An 18,822-nucleotide genomic window follows, 5' to 3' on the forward strand; every position below is an offset into this window, starting at 1 on the left:
CTCGTAGAAAACAAAGAAAACGACAACATCCAAAAGAAGCAAATCACCCTCGAAGGTCGCCCTCACCTCCTGCTTTGTTTCCTATGTGACTGTGGACAAATCTGGGGCATGTGAGTCCCCTTGTCCCTGAGGATCCCACAGAGCCCCTCGAAAGGACAGCTCTGCTATGACTGCCACAAACCCTGCATCTTCTTTCACAGTTTTCTTCATAAACTTTTAAAGCAGAGGGGACAGAGTCACTTTACAAGACTTTTTTTTTAATTTAGAATCATTACCCCCACCAGAAACAGTGGTGCACAGCTGTACTATCAGCTGCTCAGGAGGCTGAGGCAGGAGGGCTGCAAGCTCCAGGACTGCCTGGGCAATTTAGTGTGACCCTGTCTAAAAATAAAATAAAAAGGGCTGGGGTGTCACTCAAGGGGAGAGCGCTTGCCTAGCATGTGCCAGCCCCTGGGGGCAATCCAGAGCAATGAAGAAAGGAAAAACTGACCCAGTTTCGACACTCCTTCCTCCAGCCTGGCCTGGCCTGGCCATGCATCCAAGAGGAAGTTCCCAGGCCTAGCTGGGGCCCCCACCGCCCCAGTCTTCCTCCTGCCGCTCCTTTAAATGCGCCTGGGCTCTCAGGCCACCAACCGTCCGCTGCCTACCTGCCACCAACCGCCACCATGCGCTCTCTCCTCAGCCTTGCCCTCGGCCTGCTCGCCCTGGAGGCGGCCCTGGCGCTGGACCTGGACCTGGCCTCCTTCTCGTCAGGTAGCCCGGCCACCTCACCCCGGAGGGACCCGGTGACCTCCCTCCCGACACCACCCAGCACCTGCCACTGCTGCTCTGCTGAGGCTCAGGGCAGAGAGGACAGAGGGGCACGGCCAGGCGGGGCCAGGGATGGTGGGGAGGCCGCAGCTCCAGGGGGGACCTGCTGGGCTGGGAGCTGGGTGGCCGAGGTCACTTCCACTCCGGCTCCGAGCTTCCCTGCTCCTACCCTGGGCCTGTGACCTGGCTTCCTAATTTTTTTTTTTTTTTCAGTGCTGAATTGAACCATGGCCTTTATGCTGAGCTACATCACCAGCCGTTTTTATTTTTTATTCTGAGACAGGGTCTTGCTCAGTCATCTAGTTGTCCAGACTGAGCTCAAATTTGAGATCCTCCTGCCTCGGCCTCCCGAGTGCTGGGGTGACACGTGTGTGATCCCACACCCACCGGCTCCCTCATTTCCACAGCTGACTTCTTGGATTTCTTAGACTCCTTCAGCTGTCACAGATTGGGCAGAAGTCTTTTCCCCACTGAGAAATGTCAGGGGCTGGACTCCCTGGTGTCTGTCCACACCTTTGCCTGAGGAGCCCAGTGGTGACCACAGGGACCCCCATCCTCCCTACAGCTGAGGCCATGTGCCCCAAGTCCAGCGCCTCCGAGGAGATGTCCTGTGCCCAAGAGCAGACCTGCATCACCAGTGAGGACTGCTTCGGTAACCTTGTGTGCTGCCCCAGCGCCTGCGGCCGCTCCTGCAGAACCCCCATCTACGGTAAGGCTGGGAAGGGGCCCCAGACCTCCCTCAGCGCCCACCCCAGCCCTGTGCCAGGCCTCTGGCCCTGGGCAGCCTCTCGGCCTCCTACCCAGCATGTCCCCTGAGAGCTCCAGGCCACCAAAGCTGCCATGAGGTCCTGCCCCCGAGGCCCGCAGTGGGGAGGCCGGGGGACACCTCCAGCCAGGATTTCCACAGTACTAAACTTCCCTGTTGTAAAATGGAGCCTTTGGGTGGGGCCTGTGACCCAGCAAGGCTTCGGGTGACACAGGGCCCCCGTCTCTGTCTACCAGATACCCAGAAAACACGCAGCTGCCCCTGGGTGCAGACTGCCCTGGCCCCTGAGCTGTGTGAGGCACGGAACGAATGCATCAAACACAGGGACTGTCAGGCAGACAAGAGGTGTTGTTTTGACGGGTGCGCCCTGCAGTGTGTGAACCCCGATGCAGGTACCACGGGACCACGCCCCACCCACTGCCCCGTCCTACTGATCTGTGGGGGGACAGGGCAAGGCTCTAGGGGACCTTTGCCAACCCCAGGGACCCCTAAGGACTCCAGCCCCTAGCAGGGGCCGGGGACAGGAGCGGGTACCTGTGAGAGGACTAGCGGCACGGAAGCGGCCCGGAGTACGGAGCTGGCAGCCTGTGGGACTCGGTGCTCTGCAACCCGAGGGGCAGTGATGAGCTCAGGGTTGGGGCCCGCTGGGGGCAGAGGTTCAGGGACACTGACCATGCTCCCTGTGACCTGGCATCTCCTGGCATCCCCATTACTCACATGCTGGCCAGGTCACTGGGCAGCAGTGACCACCTCTCTCCTTGTCCCCACCTGTCCCCCGCAGAGAGCCCCCTGCAGTGAGAGGCCCACCCGGGGCCCCCCGCCTGCCCAGAGTGACCAGCACACGGCTGCTCAGCGAGAACCTCCCCTCCTGGGTCCAGACAGCGTGTGATGCCTCCCACGAGTTGCTAATAAAAATCCATTTGGCTTTATGTCTCGGTCTGTCCGTCTGTCCTGGGGTCCTGAAGACGGGACAGCGAAACTGCGCCTTGCCCCTGGGGTCTCGGGGGCTGGGGCAGGTGCAGGGACACAGGCCTCCCCAAGCCAGGCACACAGAGCTGGGCGCACTCTGGCCAGACTAGGGCACCAGGAGAGGCCACCCCTCCCTGCTCTGGGTGCCCAAGCCCCGGAGGCGACTGGAGCAGGAGCGGAGCAGCATGCAGCGGGCACGAGCGTGACTCCTGGACATGCTCAAGGAGACAGGAGGGCGTGTGGATGGACACCGCCTGCTGTCCCCGTTGTGCAGTCCCCCGCAGAGCGCGTGTCCCCGCTACGGCATGGACCTGGGCACCCCGCAGCCCACACCAGCTCCCAGCGCTGGCAGCCAGGCTTGCGTCAGACCCCCTGACCCAGGGTCTCAGCCCTGCAGGCTGGGGCCGCTTGTGCTTGGGACAGGAGTGTCCCATGACGGCCCCGGGTTCACAGCAAGCGCTGCACTGTGACCAGGCCCTTCATCACCAGGGAGTCAGATCAGAGGCCGGCAGAGAGGGACACACAGGGTGAGGCCCGGGCAGGGGTCACAGGTCAGTCTGTCCCCATGGGGTGGAGCTGCACCCTCCTCTCTTCACACTGACGTCACCAACCCAGAAGCTGCCCCACGCTCCAACATCCGGAGCATTGAGAGGTTCCCTTAGCAGGCTTGGCGATCAGCTCACAGACCTTTAGTGCCGGAATCGTCTGCCGCCCCCTCTCCCTCCCCTTCCCCTCCCCTCCCCCCCTTGTCATGTCAGGATGCCCCGCCCCGCCCCTCCCTGACGTCAGGATGCCCCGCCCCCGCCCGACGTCTGGATTGGGCCGGAAGTTCCAACCTTCTGCCCCATCTTTCTGCGATCCCCGCCCCAGCCACGGAGGGGCTGCCAGCTGTCAGCTCATCCGCAAAACATCACACTAAAACAGCAGTCCTGACCCAACTGCAGCGTCTTGTTCAATAAACCTGCTGCAGTTCTCTGCCACTGAACTCAGCTAAATCATATGATTTGTCATCAAACTGAAACTTCCGTGAATGTGCTAAAAGCAACTTTGCTACGTACAGCTACGCTCACCACAAGATACCCACTGTACCATGTCCTTCAGCTAAACTTTCCTAGTTTTTTGTAACTTCTGCCGGCCACTCTATAAAAAAGACAAACTGTGTAATCAGCGCCTTGGACTTTGGAGCTTACTCCTCTGGGGACCGCCAACGTTAATAAAATTTCTTCTCCTGAGCTCCCGGCTACTGTTGACTCACTTTTCCCGAAATAACACCGCTCACAGAGCCAGGTTCTGGGACCCTCGCTTAGCTCCCTGCTCAGCTGCGGCTGCAACTGGATTGGGCTGGGCTGTGTTTCTTGTGCACCCAGGTGACAGGAGCTGTGCCAGACATGGACGCCAAGGCCACAGCGGCCTTCAACGGCAGGGACTGAGCTGACACAGAGGGGAGCTCCCGGGGACGGCAGGCGGCACACGCCAGGCTGTGATGTCATGACGAGGACCTTTGCTGTGGTTCCTGCCACAGAGCTCCTAGAACGTGTGGCACTCGGTTACCCACCTGCTAATGGAGGCAGCCAGCTGAGTCTGCTAACTGCCTTTATCCAGAGAAGAAGTAAACTGCTAAGGTCTCCCAGACCAGAAGCACTTTTGAGTTGTTTTGTTTTGTTTTGAAACAAGTCTCCCAATGTAGTCCAGGCTGTCCTCAAACTCACAGCAATCCTCCTCCTGCCTCAGCCTCCTGAATGCTGGGAAAACAAGTGTGCACCGCCACGCCTGGCTTCCCTTTGCCTCTAATCCTTTTTTTTTTTTTTTTTAGTTTTTTTCCGGTACCAGGAATTGAACTCATGACCTTGCGTTTGCTAGGCAGGCGCTGTGCCGCTGAGCTAAATCCCCAGCCCCGTTTGCCTCTAGTCTTTAACTCTTCTTGTTCTCAGAGGCTGTAGCTCTGAGTGGGCTGCACCTCAGTTTCCCCCAGAGGCAGGAGGGACAGAGATTCCCAGGCAGAGAGCTCTGCCCCCTACCAGCTCAGAGGAGCCACCGGATGAGTCTCCAGTCCCATTCCGGCACCAGAACTAAGGTGGTGCCGGGAGCGGCCGGTGGGTTTGATCTGCGCATGTGCGTGGGTGCGAATGTGCATGTTTGCTGAGTGAGCCAGGCCAGCGCACGGTACAGATGAACAGGAGGAGGGGCTCAGTGGCTCAGCCTGGACCCACTAGGCTAGGGACTGAGCTCTGCAACCACTCCTGGCCGCCACCCACGAGGGAGATGTGGGTCTGCTGCCCAGGCTACCTCGCTGCCCACAAAAGGACGCGAGCCATCGCAGGCTCTGGGAAGACAGCTGGCGGGCGTCTGGCTCCTGCCTGGTCCCTGTGGCTCTGGGCACTGCCTCTGGGCATGGGCAGTGAGACCAGAGTGTCCAGGAAGCTTGGAGGAAGCCCAAGAGCGAAGGCTCCACCTGCCCACACCCTGCCCCTCCCCAGCAGCAGAGGCCGATGTCGGCCAGGTTCCCCAGGGAAACACCACACCTGGTCGGTGGGCTCTTCAATTTCCACCCTGCCTTGGACAGTCAAAGCCATGGAACTCCAAAGCTGGGCGTGGTGGCACAGCCTGTAATCCCAGCACTCGGGAGGCTGAGGCAGGGGGATTGTTGCGAGTTTGAGACTAGCCTGGGCCACAAAGTGAACTCAAGTCCAGCCTGAACTGCATAGTGAGATCTTGTCCCAGAAAGACAAAAAAAAAAAAAAAGCCCATGGGACTCACTAGCCCAGCACCAAGGCCCAGAGTTAAAACTGGGGTTAGAGTTAGCCAAATTGCAGCTGAGCAATGAGTCTGCAGTAAAACATTAACTTTTCACCTTGGAGGCTGCAGTCCACACCTACATCCCCAGGTGACTGAATCACTTGGAAGCCTTACAGCAGTGACCACAAATCTTTTAGAGCTTTCAATGATACCAATAGAAGCTCTGGCACATGTACCATAGGTCTTAAGTACCATAAGTCTCCCAATGTAGTCCAGGCTGTCCTCAAACTCACAGCAATCCTCCTCCTGCCTCAGCCTCCTGAATGCTGGGAAAACAAGTGTGCACTGCCACACCTGGCTTCCCTTTGCCTCTAATCTTTTTTTAGAGAATATCCTTTCCTTAGAGAATATCCTTTCCTTCTGTCCTTATATAATGTCAAAGGCCCCTTTTAGTACAAATATGTGGATTTTTTCTGACATCCTTGACCAACAGCCCTAGTTGATCTACAAAGATGTGTTAACCCTGCTGAGGAAAGGACTGTGCTCTTTTTTCTTCTCTTTCATAAATGCCAGGAACACTAAACTCTATCAAAAGAAGATATTACTGTCTTCGAACATTTGCCTGTCCCAGAGTTGAGCTGGGTGGACAATAAGACCATCAGGACCCAGCAAAAGTTTTCCTAAGATAATGTTCCTGTACTCCCTTCCTTACATTAAAATCAAATATAAAGCTCCCTGCTTTTCCCCCAGTCAGCACATTTCCCTCTTGGAATTTGCCCACTATTTTGTTTCGTGTTTTTTTTTGTTTTGGTTTTTTTCTCCGGTACCGGGAACCAAACTCACGACCTTGCGCTTGCCAGGCAGGCGCTTTTTGCCGCTGAGCTAAATCCCCAGCCTCCTTGTTTTGCGTTTTGTTTGTCGTTTTGAGACAGAGTTTCCCTATGCAGTTCAGGCTGGTCTTGCACTCACTTTGTAGCCCAGGCTGGCCTCAAACTCGCAACGATCCTGCTGCCTCAGCTTCCCATGTGCTGGGATTACAGGCGTGCAACACCATGCCCGGCCACCCACTGTTTCTGAAGGGGAAAAATTAAAATTTTAAATAAAGGCCTGCCAAGAATGCCCTCGCAACCAGGCGGACATGTGCGGCAGGCCGATGACAGAACATTTCTTCCTTTGTGTAACCCCTTCTTTCCTGCCTTGTATAACTGATGGCCTTACAATGAACAGGACATTTCTTACCTTGCATAACCTGAAATGTTTAAACTCCCTTAGCAACCCAAGATGTCACCCAACCTTCCAATCATAACGCACTAAATCTGCCTCTGTACCGCCCCCTCGCTTTCCCTTTAAAAGCCCCGAACCGGGCGGGGCTCTGGCTCTTTAAGATAGATCCTAGTCAGATACGCACAGGCGTCGTAAACTGTCTCCTTCACCTCCTCGGTGCCGTTTCCTCCCGTGTTTGGTCTGTTTTCTGCAACATCTCCTTGCAGTGTTATCAATAAACTCAACTTTTCTATACTCCTTGACTTACATTCTTCTTACCACCAGCGGCACGGGCCTCTCACGTCGCGCCTCCAATGGCAAAAATCATGAAAATTGGGCCGGGGGGCCGTTGTTTTGCAGCTCCCGGGATCAAATGCACTGACTCACGCACGCCACAATCTAGCTACATTCCCTCCCCAAAAAAACTTACATCTAAATTTCTTTTTATGAGTTTCACAATTTTTAGCTCTAACATTTAAGATTACAGATCCATTTAATTTTTGTACAAAGTGTACGAGTCTCAGTCCAGCAGCAAAATACAAGGTAAACCAGGTAGGGTGATGCGCGCCTATTGTCCACCTGCTCGGAAGGCTACGGCAGGAAGATCGCGGACAATAAGGCGATTCTCGTGTCTCTTGTTTAAAAATAACAAGCGGGCGCGATAGCTAGGAGTAGAGCTCCGTTTGAAGACGGCCCTGCAATAAAGGGCCGATCCCGTGCTCCGTGCAGGAACGAGATCCCGGCCGGAGGAAACCCAAGCCTTCCGGGTTAACTTCCTGGGTTCTTTATTTTACTGTTTTTTTTTTTCTTTTTTATCTTTTTGAGACAGGGTCTTGCTCTGCAGTTCAGCCTGGCCTTGAGCTCACTTTGTAGCCCAGGCTGGTCTCGAAATCCCAACGATCCCCTGCCTCCCGAGTGCTGGGATTACAGGCGTGCGCCACCACGCCCGGCTCTCTCCTTCCGATCTCTAAATTTCCCATCACTCGTTTCTCGGTACACTTCCCAGTGTGTCGCACGCGCGCTCAGCAAAGGTAGTAAGCCCTTTGGGGTTACTACAGGAAGGAGTTGCAACCTTCCCTTCCGGCCAGGAGGCGCGCGGCAAGCCTCGCTTCCGGTGGCGCTCCGATGACGTAGGGCGAGCGCGCGCCTCGCTTCCGGCGTCGCTCCGCACGCGTACAAGCGCGCCGCGCCTAGCCGCGTGAGTTGGGGACGGCCCGGGAGACGCATGGAGGTCATCGGCGTCGCTCGCCGCGTGGGTCTCGCAGTAGAGGAGGGTCTGCCGAGCGTGGGCACTGAGGGCTCGGAGGTAGGGGTGGAAGGAGGCGGAGTGAGGGCGGGTGGGGCGGCGGGCCCTGAAGGCAGGTGAGGATCTGGGCCCGCGGGGCCCGGAGTATGGGTCTAGCAGGGCGCTGGACGCGGCGCCGGCCCGTTACTGCGCACGCGCCCTTTGCCGCCGGCTACGAGACCGGGCCTGCGAGGCGCTGCCCGCCGTGACCCTGGATGCCTCCTCGCAGTCGATTTTCTCTCTGCATTTTAGGACCCCGTTTGTGGGCTGATCTTTGCCTAAACCCAAGTCCAGCTTTTATTCATAAATGTCCTCTTGTAAGTTGCTCTCAGAGTTGTATTAAAAACTGGAAAGGTTTTGCAGCGCTCCTCTACTGTTCGAAGGTCCAGGAAGCGTGGGGCTAGGTCAAATGTTCTTCCTCCCCGAGTCTTTAGGTGGACTAAGCTTTTTATAGCTGCAGTGATCCGCGCATGTTTTTAAAAAAAAGTGCCGGCCGTTTACCACCTTCCGGAAATGGATGAAAAGCAGAGGTGCTTTCTGCTTCGGCAGAGGCCAGGCCCTGATCATGCATTTCACCTACGTTAGACACGTTAGGGAGCGGGATGGCCAGACGAAATTGTTAAAAGCAGCATCGTAGGGATGCGTGACACATTTTTGAAGGGGGCAGCCTTTCAAGGAGTTCTGCAGATGAAGTGTGTTCTGCTGGCCCTGTGATGGGGCAAGGGGCAGCAAGCCCTGCAAGGTGGAGTGGAGCCTGATTAGCTCGAGGCATGCGTTGTGGGGAAGGAGAGAGAAAACTGGGAATGTAGTTCAGGGCCGTGTTATCAGGTGCTCTCATGATTGACTTAGGAGGTTTTGCTCTCAACTTGAGGCACGGTTTGGTTTTTCCAAGTAGGCTACTGACGTAACTTCGCTTGGGAAGGCACTGTCGTGTGTGTAGTGTTAAAATACAGCCACAGAACCTTGAGGAATGTGGGTCCTGGGTTTTGCAGAATCATTACAGTTTAGAGTTTCTTGTCTTATTGATTCTGTGGATCAGTAATTCTTAATCCTGCCCACCATTGAAATGATGATAATACCAGTGCTATCCAGGCCTTACCTACAGAGATTCCCATTTGGGAGGGTGGGCAGAGTCGGATTTTTTTTTAAGTACATATTTCCAGTACATAATGAATATATTCATTGTGGATAATTGCTATATGTACATGACACTCCTGAATTCTTTTACATCCCTCCCAACACTTTTTGGTCTATTTCACATTTGCAAAAGATGTGTCTACTTTCTATTGCCTTTTAATTTACTCTTTGGTCTATTTACACTTTAGGTTTCTTATATAAGAGAAAACATTCGATACTTAAAACTTGTGTGTCTGATTCATTTCACCTAACGCCCCTGAGTCAAGGTACATGCATTTTACTACAAATGACTCGAATTTATCCTTCTTAACAGCAGAGTAGTCACAGAATCTGAGTTGGATCATTCTTAGGTGATTTTGAAGCGGACTAGGGCTGGAAACCTTCCAAGCCGTAATGAGTTTTGATGTTTGATAGCAGTTTATACCGAAACAAATCCCCTGTGATTTTTGTCTCGGGAAGTACTGTTTCATCTGTATGAACAGCCAAAAAAACAGAAGATTAAGGCTGGCTTTAGGCAGAGGGTAACTGTGACTTCGCGTCACTTCTCATGCTCTCCTAAGTTTGTGGGTCTGGAGCTGCCCCTCCAGTTCCTCCTCTCTCTTTCCAGTGCTTTGGCATCACCTGCTAGAAGCCTCGCCTCCCAGCCCCCCGGGCCATCATGGCCGCACACCTGGTGAAGCGGTGCTCATGCCTGCTGAGAGAAGCCACTCGCCTAGCGCCTGCTCTGGCTCCAGTTGGCCAGCTGCGACTTGCCAGAGTGGCCCATAAGACTCTGACCTCCTCAGCCACCTCCCCCAGTTCCTGCTCCCCAAGTTTCTTGAAGGAGCTGGTGCAAAAAGAGCAGGTGTTCACCCCCTTCCCAGAGAAGCAAGAGGTGGACCGGCTCATCGAGCAGGCTTCCCGGCCGGAGGAGCTGCTCGAGCTCCTGGGTGGCAGTCACAGCCTGAGCCACAATCACGCGGCACTCATCCTCATTCAGCTCTCTCGCCTGCTGTCCCAGAAGCCACAGGACAAGGCCTTGCTCCTAGAGGACAGGCGATTTCAGCAGCTTCTCCAGCTGGTCAGCAGTCAGGTGGGTGCCCTGTGTTTTCTGGGGCTTGCCGAGGGGAGAGCAACCGAACCACCGTCTGCAGAGGCGCCTCGGAGTCTTGTGGCCCATCCCTCTCGGTGCATCCAAAAGTCCTCCGAGCCCCACTGGGTCACTGCCTCTGTGTTCATCTTAGCGGAACACACAGTGATGTGCAGGAGGTGAGACGAGGCTGGTCCTTCTTTTTCCTCGGTGTTTTCCTCAGAGACCCATGGCCTTGACTTAGCTTCCTGCCCCGCCCAGCATCCGGCTGCTGACTGGGCATGACCCTTGAGGCTGGAAAAGATGCAGCAGGACTGACGGGGTCCCTGGTGCTTGAGCCAAGTGGGCAGAATCTGGCCCCATTCACAGCTTAAAAGTGAAAAAAAAAAAGCGGGAGCGTGGAGAAGAAACCAGACCCGTTCGTGTGGCTGAGCTGCAGCAGCACCGGACAGCTGGAGCCAGTTTCATACCAAGGCTTTCCTCGAGCCCTGGCCTGGCCGAGCCGACCCTCGGCCCCTGGCCTGCCTTTCGAGGAAGGTGTCAGGCAAGAGGAGGAGGGGGTTGTGCTAAGCATTTTTTCAAACTGCAGGTTTTATCATCAGTACTGGGGATTAAACCCAGCACCTTCACACTGATCTGCATCCATCCCCAGCCTTTAGTTTTTGAGATAGGATCTCAGCTAAGTCCCTAAGACTTGTAATCCTCCTGTCTCAGCCTCCCAGAGTGCTGGGATTACAGGCTGTGTCACCTTGCCCAGCCTGTGGCCCTTTTAATGAGGTAGAGTAATACGAGAGACACATAGTAAGAGGAACACTGTCTCCTGGAACTTCTGTTTGGGTAAATGCATTCACACAACCACACACTGTGCATGGGCTCAAATACGTGTCTGTTTCTTGCTGAGCCCTATTTGATCCCCAGCACGGCAGAAAGACAGGCTGCGGTCAGTGCGGAGGGATTTGCACTCCTTTTGCACCACCTGCTGTCTTCCTGAGCGTGGGGTCTGGGCCACACTGACCTCACGGGTCTGCAGCTCCTTGAGACCTGGAGATGCTCCCTGCAGTGCAGACAGGGCGCGGGCTGGGCCCCCGGAGCTTCTTTGAGACATGGGGGAATGGACCCCACTGCTGCTTACGTGTTCGGTGGAGCTGACAGCGGGTGCTTTGAGGAATGTGGGTGCCTTGTGGTCTGTGCAGTATGAGTGCCTGAGCTGAATAGCAGTGCTCACCTGTGACCTCAGCATCCAGAGCTCACACAGGACAAACCCAGTTTCAAGCCCAGCCAGGGCAAGTTAGCAGGACCCTGTCTCCAGGTCTGAAAGTGTAATGCTAACACTTAGGAGGCTGAGACAGGAGGATTGCCTCGAGTTTGAGGCCACTCTGAGCTACAAAGCGAGAGCCTATCTCAAAAAAACCGAAAAGCTAAAACAGCTGGGGTGCTGCTCAGCACACAGACCCTGAGTTAAGTCCCCAGCACCAAAAAAGAAAGATGCCTACTGTTGGAGGAGAGCCTGCTCGGAGTGCCGCCTGTGGGGGATTCGGGGCATGGTAGTTGCAGGGGTGATTTTTGCCCGCCGTCAGAAGTCCTGAGGGGGAAAAGGGGCGGCTGAGGCTGAAAAAAATAAGTCCCGGGAGCAGCCATGTGTCGGGGGACTTGCCCCTGGCCGCAGTGCAGGTGCAGGTTGCCCTGGCCTGGAGGCTGAGGCTGGGGTCACCTGAGCCCATCTGCTCCGCAGCCTGTCGTTTCCACTGCTCTTGGCAGAGTAATCGCATTCCTGAGAAACTTCGGGTCACCAAAACCTTAGGGTTGTTTTGAACTTCTCAATCTCAGAATTAATTCCCTGAGGAAAAATCGGGTTTTAACGCTATAGGTAAATACTTGTCTTGGCATGTAAAAGTAGTGAGTTGGTGGCAGAAACTGACCTGAGGAAGCCGGCCGCTTGCTGCTCTGGCCTGGGCTGGACATGATCGGCCTGCAGCTCAGGTCTGCCCCACACAGCTGTGCTGGGCCACACTGGGGCCGTGGTCTCAGCGCAGCCCCGGCAGGTCAGAGCTGCGCTGGGGAGCCTGGGAGATGAGCTAGCGCTCGGGACCCTGTTTGCAGGCGAGAGCAAACTACCCTGGCCACAGTGGCCCGCACATTCCTAGAAGAATGGGTGCTAGCTGTTCTCTGGCAGTTCTCTGGCAGCTGCCAGACGCGTGTGACTGAGCCTCTCCTCCCACCCAGGTATCCTCTGTGTGGCACAAGACCCTCGTGAGGCTGCTGCGGAGCCTGTACATGCTGGCACTGCCCAGGACCTCGCGGGAGCTGCAGTCGGTGGAGCACGAGGTGCGCTGGCGCCTGCGCAGGCTCAACTACAAGCACTTGGCCTTCCTGGCGGAGTCCTGTGCCACGTCCATACAAGGGCAGTCCTCCGAGCTGCTGGCCGAGCTCCTGGTGCACCTGGAGAGGCGCTGGACAGAGATCGAGGACAGCCGCACGGTGGTGACCATCATGGTGAAGGTTGGCCACCTCTCAGAGTTGCTGATGACGCGCCTAGAAGACAAGGTACAGGCGCAGAGCAGGAGCGCTTGCCTGCCTCCCGAGGCTCTGGGCATGTCCTCGGGCGATGGTCCTCTGCGGAAGGGGGGCGTTGCGTGCCTGGCCACAGGCGCCCTGGAACCTGGGGTCCACAAGTGCAGGTGTCCCACAGGGCGCAGTGAGAGGGCTCCAAGGAGCCGCATTAGTGCAGCAGCAGCTCCAGCTGTGTCCCAGCACGACGCTTCCCTTGGTCGCTTCTGGCTCTTTCTCCTAACTCTGTTCCTAAACCATCTGAGGCGGGCAGCTCCTGGTGTTAGCGCAAGTCCTAGCCGGACTAGTCCCCGTCTGACGCCCCAGACTCTGCGTCCCCCACCCCCGCCTCCACTCCCTGTCTCCTCCACCTTCCCAGCCCTGCCGTAGCTGCAGTCGAGTCAAATTCGGCCCTCATCTCGCCGTGGTGGGGGCCAGCCCAGATGGCTGCCACAGCAAGCTCTGCTGCTCATGGGCTCTGGGTCCCCTGCCTGGGACCCGGGGATAAGTTTGGCTGCGGACATAGCGCTCAGGTCCCGGGGTTGCCGGCAGGCAGGGAGGCAGGCCCCACGCAGACGGGCCGTGTGGAGTCAGCTCAGGCCCAGTTGCTGTCTCGCAGGGGCTGCACTGGATGGGACCCCTGCCCCCAGTTCGTCCCTGCCGCCTCAGGCCATCGAGCTCACGCCTGCGCGGCTGTGGTTGACAGTGTCTGGAGCTGGTGGAGCATTTTGGCCCCGAAGAGCTGCGGAAGGTGCTTGTGACGCTGGCGGCTCAGAGCCGGCGGTCGGTGCCCTTGCTGCGGGCCGTCTCGTACCACCTGGTGCAAAAGCCCTTCCCGCTGACAAAGGGCATGCTCCTGGACCTGGCCTACGCCTACGGTGAGTGGCAGGGAGCCCGCACCGCGGACCCGCAGCCGTGTCAAATTCGGTGCCCACCTCGCATGTGAGGCACCGGCCCAGGAGGCTGCCACAGGAACGCTGTGACTCATGGGCCCTGCTCCCCTTGCCTGGGCGCAGGGATAAATTTGGTCACAGACACTGCGCTGCACCTCAGGGTGGAGGTGGGCAGCGGGTGGCTGCTCCGCTCCCCAGCCGAGCGCTGTGCTCTGCTCTGTCCCAAAGGCAAACTCAGCTTCCACCAGACCCAGGTGTGCCAGCGCCTGGCCGCCGACCTGCTGCCCCTCATGCCCAGCCTGACGCCCGGCGAGATGGCCCGCTGTGCCACGTCCTTCGCCTTCCTCAAGTGGCTCAACGTGCCCCTGTTTGAAGCCTTTGTCCAGGTGAGCCGCCGCATCCCCAGGCACTGGGCCCCCCGCTCTGCCGCCCCGAGGCTGGCTCTGTGGCCTCCGTGGGGAGCCTCTGTCAGGGAAGCAGGGCCAGCCCGGAACTCGCCCGTGGGGCGGGTGCAGCACTCTTCTCCGGGGCCTGTTTTGCCAGGGGTGAAACGTTTCTTCTGCCGGGGAGCGAGCCTGTGCTTTCATCAGTCCGGGAGACGGGGCAGGAGAGGCAGAGGGTGGGGCTGGGCATCCCCGCACTCTCCCCAGCTGCTGGTCACCCAGGTGGCATCACAGCCTGCCCTGCAGCTGCCCAGCCTGGGGGGCGGGGTCCCCTCTGGAGTCCCCAGCAGGGCACAGTTTCCGGGGTCCTATCTGTGACCAGTTTGCTGCTGGGTGGCAGAAGGGAGGCCGCAGGGAGGAGCTCACCCTGTCCCTCTGCCGCCCCGACCGGCCCAGCACACCCTACGCAGTGCCCCACACATCACCGCGGCCCACCTGTGCAGCCTGCTCCTGGCATTCGCCCGTCTGAACTTCCATCCTGAGCAAGACGACCAGTTCTTCAGCCTGGTATGGCTCCACCCGCCCCCACCCTGGAGCAGCCTGGCCTGAGAGGACAGGGACCGTAGTGCCTGGCGTGGGCTGGTGAGGGGCACCCCGTCCTGTGGTGGGCTTCTCGCTGCACCAGGCAGGGCTTTGCTGTTTGTGTACTGTCCGAAGGCCTTGGGGCTTGTGAAGACCTGGGCCCTGGGGACTTGGCCGGTCCTGCGCTGAAGCCACCCCGCCAGGGCCTTGTCACTGTGCCTTGAGGGCTGGAAACGCTTCCTTCCTGTCCCAGTGCCCGTGGGGGCGCTGCTGGGAACGGCTGCCACCCGCAGGCCGGTGTAGGGGAGCCCAGCTTAATGGCCGCTCTTGGGGCCTAAGAAAGGTGCCTGGTACCTCCCTGCTGGGCCGCAGTGTCACAAGCCGTGGTCTGCCCTCTGCTGTTGCTGCCCTGGGCAGAGCCAGTGCTCTCACTCGCGTCCTTGCCAGGTGCGTGAGCGGCTGGGCCCGGCGCTGGCGAGCCTGCAGCCAGCCCTGCAGGTGGACGTGGTGTGGGCGCTGTGCGTGCTGCAGCAGGTGCGGGAGGCCGAGCTGCGGGCCGTCCTGGACCCCGGGTTCCACACGCAGTTTCTCGGTGAGCTCCTTACCCACCCAAGCACACAGCCTCCTGCCCAGAGCGGGCACCCGAGGTGGCAGGGACAGCAGGCCACTGCACACCCGGGACCGCTGCACCCTCACTCTCATCCTCCGCAGGGGCTGTGTCCCAGAAGGACCAGAGCACCTTCCAGAAGCTGCTGCACATCAACGCCACTGCCCGGCTGGAGCGCCCAGAGTACCAGGGCCCTTTCCTGCCAGCCGCAGCCGTGAGCCCCAAACCCTCTGCCCCCGACTGGAAGATGACCCTCCTGCAACAGGAGCTGCAGCAAGTGCTGCGAGCACTGCTGGGGAGCTCCAGCCTGGGCAGCTTCGGTGTAGCCACGCAGTACGGCTGGGTGCTGGGTGAGGCCCCCCCCAGGATAGGTGGCGCCGCCTTGCCCCACCCCGGCCGTCTCCCCCCGCCCTGCCGTTCTGGGGATGGCCCAACCCTGCTCACTGTGCCCTGTCCTGCCCTTCCCAGACGCGGAGGTGCTGCTGGACGCGGACGGCCAGTTCCTGCCGCTGCGGGACTTTGCCGCCCCTCACCTCACCCAGCCAGCTGAGAGCCGCCCGCCGCCCCCGGGGGCCAAGAGGTGGGTGGCCAGGCCCGCAGCCCAGCTCCAGGGTCCCTGCTCACAGGGCCGGCAGAGCAGACTGTCTCCTTCCTCCCCCAGGGTCGCCATCCTGCTCTGGGAGTTCCCCAACTTCAACAGCAAAAGCAAGGACCTCCTGGGGCGCTTCGTGCTGGCCCGGCGGCACTTGCAGGCTGCAGGCTTCCTGCTGGTGGACGTGAGTACTGCTGGGCCGGGAGGGTCCCTGTGCCAGCCCCCTGGAGAGGCAGGTGCTGCCCCCCCAACGCCCCACTCCCAACACCTCTCACGCTTACGTCCCAAAGCCTCGGCCCATCCACCCTCGGGTGTGGGCAGGCGGGCTCCTGGCCCACTAGGCAGCGCATGCAGCCTCGGAAGCTAATGGTCTGCTCTCGGGGGCCCTGTCCTCAGGGAATGGGGCCCGCAGACCTTCTCTGCAGCTGGGATGCAGGGAGTGTCTGCTTTAAGGCCTATACATGGTCTGTGTCCTGTCCTATTTTTTTCTTTGGGCTTATGGTTGGTTTTCACCAGTCCTTTCAAATCTAGCAGTCCTGCCCAGCCCTCAGCACCACGGGAGCGGCCCTACCCCACAGCCCCACCATGAGGGCCCAGGGGCATGCAGGCCAGGGACCGGCCCTGTCAGTTCCGCAGTCAGCGTAAGCACAGCCAGCCAGGCAAGGCCGTGTGGCGCATCCCCACCACCTCGCTGCAGGTCCCGTATTACGAGTGGCTGGAGCTCAAGTCTGAATGGCAGAAAGGCGCCTACCTCAAGGACAAGATGCGCAAAGCCGTGGCCGAGGAGCTAGCCAAGTGACACCGCATCCCTCGGAACTGCGTGCTCAGGGCTGACTCTGAGGCCAGCGGTGTGGCAGGAGCGGTCACCCTTGAAGACAGACTTCACGGCCCCCTGGCCAAGCTGGAGGTGCCCGGCTGCTCCCCACGAGGGACAAGTCTCCTGGGTAATAAATCTTCCACGTTGGTGTCCAGCGGCAGGTGGCTTCCCGGGCCTTGTTACACACGCGCACGTGGGCAGCCCTGCTCTACTTTGGAAGGGAGAACGAGTTTCCAGCCTCTGCTGGCAGCTGGCTGCTTTCTGGGACCTTTCCTGTCACACCTGTGCATCTGCCCTCCTGAGCCCTGTGCCTGCAGCGTGGCATCCTGGGGCTCTGAGCCTCGGGGGATGGGGCGTCTCCCGGGAAAGTGAGCCCCGGGGTTGTCCCTGGTGGCCTCTGATGGCAGGTGGTGAGAGGCTGAGTGGACACCTGCGAAGAAGAGGCCCACTTGGCCCGAGCTCTGTACAGAGCAAGCCCGGGCCTCCGCCTGACTCGGGCCCACAGAACACAGCTCCCCACCCTCAGGTGGTTGGTGGCGTAAGCTGGGTCCCAGCCTGGCGGGGGCGGGGGCGGGGGCAGTGGCCAGCGCCGGGTCTCACGGCGCACAGTGGGCAGTCTGAGGAAATAAAGTTGGACCCTGTTCCCTGCTTGAGCTTTTATTTTGAGGTGATTCGGGTCACTGCGGTGGTTCACCCTGCCCCAAGGTCACTCCCTGGTACTGGCTGGGGCGGAGTCAGGCTGGAGGCCACCTGCATCCCTCTTCATACTGCTCTTGTCCTGTGCCCGAGAGAGTTACCTTTGGGGCTGCGTGCAGACACGTGTCCTGGCGCAGCCCTGTCTTGTGGGGTGGGTGACACTGCCCCACCCATGTCCCCATGGGAGGGCTGCTGTGGGCCTTGTGTGTGAGGTGCCGTGGGGACCAAAGTCGCTCTCTGGCCGCACCTTGGTCCCTGTGGTCAGGGGAGAGACCAGGGCTGCTCCTCGCTGGCATTTGGTGGTGACGCCGACTTGGAACTGAAGCGGTACTGTTTAAAGCTGCGTTTCCCAGTGGCGGTGCTGGGCACGTTCTCGTGTCCGGTAAATTGGTGCTGGACACTGCCGTCTGCTCTGGGGAATGCCTCGCATCGTCGTCCTGTGTCCTGGCGGGTCACTGGCGTGCTCTGAGGGCCGTGTGCCAGCCCTGGGCGTGGCTGATGATGCTCCGCACCCCTGCCAGGCCGCCGCCTGTCTTTCCATCCCTTGAGTGCTTCTGCAGAGCACAGCGTTGGCCTCACGAAGTCCAGGAACCAGTTTCTCCCAGGGTTTGTGCTTCACTCTCCCCTGGCCTAGGTCCTGAGATACCATTTTGCTAAGAGTTGACAAATCTTTGCTTTATGTTTGAGTGTGTGGTCCACTTCGCGGATATACTAAAGGGTTCTCATAAAAACGGCAAAAAGGACTTTCTCCCCGAGGGACCCAGCTGCTCTGAGGTGTTAGTCCCATGTGCGACCCGGGGTCGCTGCTTACCTGCGTACCCAGTTGGTGCTCGTCCCCTGAGTTGCTTTTGTGCCTAGGGGAAAAGGCAGCACGTTTTTGTGGCTCATGGCTTTGTACTATTGCTGTGTCACGCGTCCCTCCAGGGACATCACAGTATCACGTTACTGTTCATTACCACCATAAAACAAACCTTTGGCTGGGCGTGGCGGCGCACACCTGGCATCCCAGCCCTTGGGAGGCTGAGGCAGGAGGATCGATGCAAGTTTCAGCCCAGTCTGGGCTATGTAGTGGGTTTAAGGCCAACCTAAGCTACATGCTGAGACCCTGCCTCAAAAAGAGAAAACCTTAACACTAGGTAGAGTGAGACCTCCTAAAGACTGTTGTAGCCACTTGGTCCTTTCTCCTGTCCCCCAAGTCACTGGAAGTCCTGTCCACCAGAGCCAGTGGGGCTAGTAGGAGCTCAGGGAGACCCGGCCCTGCACTGCCCTGCCTGCTGGTCTGCACAGGGGGCACAGAACCTCTGTGGGGAGCTCCGTGTTCCCGTGGCACTGTGCGGTCTGGTTGGTTAAATGCATCTATAAGCATTGCGTATTTTTAAGAGTCTTCTTTGTTCCTAAATCCTTTGTTAGTGTGTAGAGATTGGGCTGACTTTTGGTGTGGGTTTGTTTTGGTCCCCCCCCTCATACCAGGAATCGAACTCAGGACCTTGCGCTCACCAGACAGGCACTGTGCCACTGAGCTAAATCCCCAGCCCGTTTGTTTTTTGAGGTTGGTTTTTGGTTTTGGTTTTGGTTTTCTGAGACACGGTGTTGTAGTTTGGGGTTTTGCAAAGGGGAACAGTAACATACAGGACACATTTTATAAAATTATTTATAATAGCCAGAGTCAT

The 18,822-nt window shown here is 58.2% G+C and overlaps 2 protein-coding genes across 2 annotated transcripts; both read left to right on the forward strand.

The window, feature by feature from the left end:
* The first annotated feature begins 506 nt into the window (after positions 1-506).
* On the forward strand, positions 507-2,505 carry LOC102014418 (whey acidic protein-like). The gene is made up of 4 exons (XM_005396646.2): positions 507-753; positions 1,376-1,519; positions 1,813-1,968; positions 2,358-2,505. Exons 1-4 carry the CDS (start codon positions 666-668, stop codon positions 2,372-2,374), a joined length of 405 nt encoding a protein of 134 aa, XP_005396703.1. The 5' UTR covers positions 507-665; the 3' UTR covers positions 2,375-2,505.
* Positions 2,506-7,703: 5,198 nt separating this feature from the next.
* Tbrg4 (transforming growth factor beta regulator 4) lies at positions 7,704-17,116 on the forward strand. Its single transcript, XM_005396647.2, has 11 exons — positions 7,704-7,850; positions 9,574-10,038; positions 12,259-12,579; positions 13,289-13,460; positions 13,704-13,861; positions 14,315-14,425; positions 14,888-15,032; positions 15,152-15,397; positions 15,516-15,627; positions 15,709-15,823; positions 16,337-17,116. Exons 2-11 carry the CDS (start codon positions 9,625-9,627, stop codon positions 16,436-16,438), a joined length of 1,896 nt encoding a protein of 631 aa, XP_005396704.1. The 5' UTR covers positions 7,704-7,850; positions 9,574-9,624; the 3' UTR covers positions 16,439-17,116.
* The last annotated feature ends 1,706 nt before the right edge of the window (positions 17,117-18,822 follow it).

The sequence above is a fragment of the Chinchilla lanigera genome, unplaced genomic scaffold, assembly GCF_000276665.1.
Source record: "Chinchilla lanigera isolate Chin_1 unplaced genomic scaffold, ChiLan1.0 scaffold00055, whole genome shotgun sequence".
Classification (NCBI taxonomy): domain Eukaryota; kingdom Metazoa; phylum Chordata; class Mammalia; order Rodentia; family Chinchillidae; genus Chinchilla; species Chinchilla lanigera.